The 6,751-nt window shown below is 42.4% G+C and overlaps 1 protein-coding gene across 1 annotated transcript in view; it reads left to right on the top strand.

The window, feature by feature from the left end:
* Window positions 1–625: 625 nt before the first annotated feature.
* The window catches only part of LOC311317961 (poly [ADP-ribose] polymerase tankyrase-1-like), a gene marked incomplete at its 5' end in the record, with an annotated part of 37,053 nt that continues 30,927 nt past the window's right edge, over window positions 626–6,751 (top strand). The window contains one exon of the mRNA XM_084449117.1: window positions 626–827. Within this exon, the coding sequence (XP_084305243.1) occupies window positions 626–827 (202 nt within the window). The remainder of the gene's footprint in view (window positions 828–6,751) is intronic.

Below are 6,751 nucleotides of genomic sequence, written 5' to 3'. Positions count from 1 at the left end.
ACACACACACACACACACACATGCATGCACATGCACACACATACACACACACACACACACATGAATGCCTGTACGCAAACACACCAGTATGAATGATCATTCTGTTAAAAGTGTGTGTATTGAGTAGCCTAAAGACAGTTTGTCTCAGAAATTGGTATGACCTCATTTTGATATCTTATGTTGCAATTCACTGAGAGGATTAACAGACAAATTGACATGAGTGGTAAAAGCACTCTTTAAATGAATGTGCATACATCTGCATACATAAGAATGGTTTGCTTCTAGCCATTCATACTGAATGCACAATTTGCATAATGTTCAAATCAGAATACAGCTATTACCACCAAAGGGCAAATATAGGCCCACAAAGCAAGGTTTTAAAAATTAATAGAGGTGCAATATTCATGATGCAAATCGCCTATAAAACTGAGATGGCTTTTGGAATGCTGTAACAGCGTTGCTGCATTATCAAGTACGGCAGTCTTTTCATAAAGACAACTGCTTACTGTATGCAAGTCCACTATACAGCATAAAGTGTTAGTGATATCTCATTGAAACGGTCTAATGGACCATTATGAAACACACAGGCAGCAGCAGACAACAGTCCTGATGGTTAACACTAATCATGGACAGCAGCAATGAAACACTTCAGTTGTCAGCAGCACCGATAGCCCCCTCTATACTCGTCAACAAACTCTGGGATCTGGAAATGAACACCTCCCTGTGCAGGTGGATCCTCGGCTTCCTCATGGGCAGACCTCAGGCGGTGAAAGCGGGCAGCCACACCTCACCTTACCTCATCCTCAACACTGGAGCTCCCCAGGGCTGTACTCTCTGTACACACATGACTGCTAAGCCACTTTTCATTCCAACTCCATCATCAAGTTCACAGATGATACAGCTGTGGTAGGTCTGATCTCCAACAACGATGAGAAGGCCTATCTGGAGGAAGTGGGGTGCTTCACTAAGTGGTGTCAGCTGAATGTCAATAAGACAAAGGAGTTGCTAGTGGACTATGGGAGAAAGCAGGAGAGAATCTACAACCATCTAAACATCACACTATGCACACTAGGCGGTGTAAGAACAAGGCCAGGAGAATCGTGAAAGAGCCCAGCCTTTCGGACTATGGACTCTTATCTCTTCATTCAGATGAAAATCATTTTATTCGTCACATGTAATGTACAGTGAAATGTTGCTGCCGGTTCTGAGATGTGCTCATCACAGATAACTACAATACACAATTTACAAATTACGCAAGAATTACGCAATAATTGTATATACTGTATACCAATACAGTATAAATATAAGATACTGATATGGATGGATTATGTAATGATATATATATATATATATATATAATTAATATATGCAATATATGCAATACAGTATATGCTGTGTATAGCATTACATAATCCATCCATCCATCCATAATGGTCAAACACATTGTAGAAATCACAGACCATCTAGTGCCTAGTGGAGTCTCCAAGGCTCCATACTGCGGCCTCTTCTGTTCAACATTTAAATGATCCCACTAGCTCAAATTATGCAAAACAACAAAATATGTTACCATAGCTACGCAGACAACACACAAATATAAATCGCCATATCACCAGGGGGCTATAATCCCATACCCAGTCATGGACTCAGACCTGAATTTCAACAGTCACATTAAGACAATTACAAAGTCAGCCCACTATTACCTGAAGAATAAGGATTAAAGGATTGATGTCTCAGCAGGATCTGGAAAAATGTGTCCATGTGTTTATCTTCAGTAGACTCGACTACTGTAATGGTGTGTTTACAGGTCTCTCTAAAAAATCAGAACTCAGAACGCTGCTGTTTGAGTCCTCACTAAGACTAAGAAAGTGGATCACATCACTCCAGTTCTGAGGTCTTTACACTGCACTTCCTGTCTGTCAAAGAATTGGCTTTAAAATACCGCTGTTGGTTTATAAAGCACTGAACGGTTTAGGGCCAAAATATATTTCTGATCTGCTGCTACAATATGAACCATCCAGACCTAATCCAGAGGCCTGCTTTCTGTCCCCAGAGTTAAAAGAAAACATGGAGAAGCAGTGTTCAATTTTTATGTTCCACATATCTGGAACAAACTTCCAGAAAACTGGAGTTTTGGTCTGCAGCAACTCTCAGTTCTTTTAAATCAAGACTGTAGACTTTTTTATTTTTGCCGCTGCTTTTTATTAAATCAAATAATTATTCATTCATACACTAACTTTTATTCCTGCGTTTTATTTTTGCATTTCATTTTATGACCTTTTATGTGTTTCTTGCACATTGTCTTGATGCTTTTACAGTAATGTCTCATGTAAAGCACTTTGAATTGCCTTGTTGCTGAAATGTTCTATACAAATAAACTTGCCTTGCCTTGTGCCTGTCTCAGTAATATTAAATGTGTTCAGCCACAGTCTCCTGTGGTGTCACAAAAACTCTACATCTTAAATTAGCTCTTTTTAATCTCAGATTGTTGTCTAACAAATCCTTTTTGGTTAATGATCTGATAACTGAAAATAATTTGCATTGCATGTTTTTAGTTGAGACCTGGCAAACTACTGGTGTAACACTGATAAGCCTCTATCAACACTGATAGAGGCTTGTCCTCCAAACTTTAGTTTTTATCAGTCAGTTAGACAAAACAAGAAAGGAAGAGGGATTGCAGGCATTTTCTCTACTCTGTAATTGACATCGTTTGAATATCTTGCTCTTGAGCTCAAAGCAGAATTATCAGTGCTCACCATTGCATTATATCGGCTACCAAGATATTCATTAGGATTTCTACAGGAATTCTCAGAGCTGATTTCAATTGGTATCACTAGATATGATAGATTAATCTTGAATGGGGACCTGAACATTCATATTAATATGCACACACACTTGGTCCTCTGGTGTAATTTGAGGAATTCCTATATGTTAAACCCTCCATACCCATTCTATTGAAACAAATTTCACTGGGGCAAGTTCTATGACGCAAGGATATCGTAAAACTGGAAAGCAAACTCCAAATTCATTGAATAATCCAGATCCTGAAGAGCTAACCTCGACTAGCACCGCCTCTGAGCTAGCAATGGCTGCTAGTGGGCTACAGTTGACAGAGCCGCGCCCATGGTTCTCCACGGAGATGCAAAGATTCACGGCAACAATCCAAACTTCCCTCACGACCCACCTGGATCAAGTGGACACAGCACTGGAAAAGTTTAATGAGACGACGCAATCCACGAACACAAAAGTAACCACACTAGAAGTAAAATGATCTGAGTACGAAGCTACCGTTGTCGACCTGCGTCAGAGTCTAGCAGAGTTGGGACAGAAACACCGTAATGATGTCTCGGAATTGAGTGACAAACTGGACGGCAACGAAAATAGGCAGCGCCGAAGCAGATAATTCTCCAACAATTGCTGTGTCACTAAATGCAGAAAAGGCGTTTGACCGCGTAGAAAGGCCCTATTGTCACGGCCAGATACCACCCGAGAATCATTAATGTGAACTCGGTAGTCTAGGGGTTACCTCGGGCTAGAAACTGAGCCGTGCACTCTAAGCTCCGGTCTGTCATCGGCGTGGAATATGTTGTACCTGAACAGGTTGGCTTAGGCCGGTCCTACCTGGACGCAGTAGGCTACTGACGGTCGCTCCAGTAGTTGATCCAAACCTTCTTGGGAGGGCAGCCTGGCTTCCATGAGCGGCCAGCCCAATCCGTGGGTTGCTACTCTCAGTGTAGCGCGAAGAGCCACCGAAGCGGCTAACGAGACAACGGACACAGGATTTCTACAGGGTTCAGTCACGGTCTTAATCAATGTCCTAAGTGAAAAGTTTGGCTTCCCGGCGAGACGCTGGATCCACGGGGCCCTCTCTTCCGTCTCCTGCCGGGTTAAGTTCAAACCCCCCCTGAGTCAGACCTGCCCCTAAGCCTCTTCAGACCAATCACCATCCCGTCTCCCTAAACCTCCCTTTCCAGCCCGCCAGGATGGATGCCTTTTTTGTAAATAGTTTTTGTAAATTTTAACCTTTTTTTTGTGGGATACAACGGTCTGTTCCCAGTCTGCCTGCCACAGAATGCGCACTTCGTTTCATTTTTTTTTTGTTGAACTTTTGCAATTGTCAGATAATGGGTTGCTAGCCAGAGCTTGTACATACTTTTTTTTTGCTTTTCTGGCTATGCGTAATGTGACAGACCGTAAACCTCATCCTTGTAAATATGTATACTTTTAATTTGCTTTGCAATGTACTTTGTCTAATAAAATGTTCTAAACTGTTAATGGTGTTCAGTCTCATCTTGGTTTGTATCATAATGCTTGCTGCTATATCCCCATATAGCATTAATTCGTTTTTGTACTGCAAATGCTAAATATAGCCAGTGGTACTGCAAATGCTAAATATAGCCAGTGGTACTGCAAATGCTAAATATAGCCAGTGGTCAGGGTTTAGTAAGTAAGTGACCATATCTGCACCGTGCAAAAAGGACGTGCAGACCAAGTCATATAAATACCTGTAAATACTTGCTGCTCACGTGTAGATCAGGGCCGTGTCCGAAATGCATACTACCTGCTACTTGCTATATAGTAGGCACTATATAGTAGGCATACTACATACTATATAGTACCTTCTGTTCCACAAAACGCGTGTAGTATGCGAGAAAATACAGCATGCTACTCGAGTCATCCAGCGGAAGTGACGGCTATCACATGATAGCCCCGCATGTGCTGGCTTGGGGCTAGCTATACTGTTACATTTGTACCAGGGATGTTATATTAAATAGATTCTGAGAGGCAGGTAAGCAAAACAATAAAACTCAACTCATTTTAAAGAGGTGGGTAAACTGAGTTTACCTGGGTTTACTCATCACTACACGCCTGCTTTGTAATGTTACATTTTAGCTCTACAGATAATGACATCTATCTATTATCATATTGTAAAGACAAGTATATGCCATACGCACAAATGAGTTAAAGTTTGCCCTAATAATATTCCCCCTGTAGGCTCACATGGAAGACAGAGGTCCTCACCAAGTCAACCTCCACGTCCCTGCTGAGGACCTATTTTGACGGCGCGGACACAAGGAGGGACTTCAGATTGTCAAAATCGACACAGAGGAACCTTGGTGATGGTCAGGAGGATGGGGCAAGACCATGGAGGTGCTAATAATAGCAATAACAATAATAATAATTCATTGCATTTAGAGCTTTTCTCAGTACTCACCCTTTACAATGGTCTTGTCATTCACAGACAGGTGCTAGTCTTTGGAGGTAACATATATCAGTCATTTAGCAGACACTGTTGTCCAGCATTACCTTAGTCATTTATTTAGCAGACACTTTTGTGTGTCTGCTAAACGACTTACAGTAGGCCTAATTGCATTTAACCATTTAAAGGTTGAAGGCCCCTGATGGTGGCCATGGTCCTGCTGCTGCAGATCATCCCAACCCTGGAGATGGCCTCAGAAAGTGTCTCGCAGCGGCAGCATCAGCACCAGCACAAGCTGCCTGGATCGCAGCTCTTGGTGAGCACGACTACCCCCATCCTGCCATAAGTAGTCAGTCAGTCAGTCAGTCTATCAGTTCATGAGTGTGCTTTGCCTTGTTCCTTATAGACAGCCTTGAGGCTTTAAACACCGATCAGTTGGTTATAGGCAGCCTTGAGGCATTTGTTTAAATGTATTTGTATTTAAATGTATGTGTAACACTGTACATAGTAATCAGTTTAAGTATTTTGGGGGGAGACAACAGATCAGCGTTCTCCTGTCAGTACCTTTTGCAAGGAAAGCTAATGATCTGACCAAATATAAACAAGTCAAAAGTATATTTGAAGACCATTGTGTAATAAAAATATCCAAGAAATGTTTATGGTTGTGTTTCTTCCATTATACATGTAAAGGTTACTTCTTGATGTATTAACATTTCAACAAAGTGTAATATCTACACATCAGACACATTGTCTTGATATGTCTACAGGTCATGTACAGTAACTTGGAAGGTCTTAACACAACACGCAGAGCGCTTTGGACATGTAACTCCCTTATCAAGTAGTCGTTAGTCAGACACATTAAACAGTGATGCTTTCATAACCGTCTCTGAATAATTCCAATGAAGCATTGTGAACCAACATGTGTGTTCCGTCTTTTATGCCTAATTGCAAACTACAATGTCCATTAGGAATGTTCTTTTACTCTAATGACTGGTTTTAGGTATAGTGACATTTGTTCTTTGACTGGGAATACATTACAAGGAATGACACACAAACACCAATTTAATTCAAGAAAATACATTTAATAAAAAATAACAAAAACAACTAGAAAGTACATTTCCTGGAGAAAATGTGAGGTGGGCTAGCTGCTGCAGCTGTATGTAACAGCTACTGCTAGAACTACTATGGACCAGGCAATCTCCATGCACCCACCTGCGAAGACCGTGCGTCTCTAGCCCACTCAGGGGCTGAGTTGTGGGGTCTGTTGCGTGGACAGTGGCATGGTGGTGAGACTCTGCCCCCTCAGGTCAGAGCTGGTCGAGGACAGTGTACCCCTCTCCGGGCCACCTACCCGCCCACACCGGTGAAGACCATGTGTCTCTAGCCCACTCAGGGGCTGAGTTGTGGGGCCATGGCGTGGATAGTGGCGTGGGGGTGAGACTCCGCCCCCTCAGGTCAGAGCCAGTCAGGGACCGTGTAGCCCTCTACGGGCCACCTACCTGACTCAACCGGTGAAGACCGTGTGTCTCTAGCCCACTCAGGGGCTGAGTTGTG

The sequence above is a fragment of the Borostomias antarcticus genome, assembly GCF_949987555.1.
Source record: "Borostomias antarcticus genome assembly, chromosome: 14".
In the NCBI taxonomy this organism is placed as follows: domain Eukaryota; kingdom Metazoa; phylum Chordata; class Actinopteri; order Stomiiformes; family Stomiidae; genus Borostomias; species Borostomias antarcticus.
Note: the sequence above shows the minus strand (reverse complement) of the source record. Positions and strands in the feature narration are given on the sequence as shown.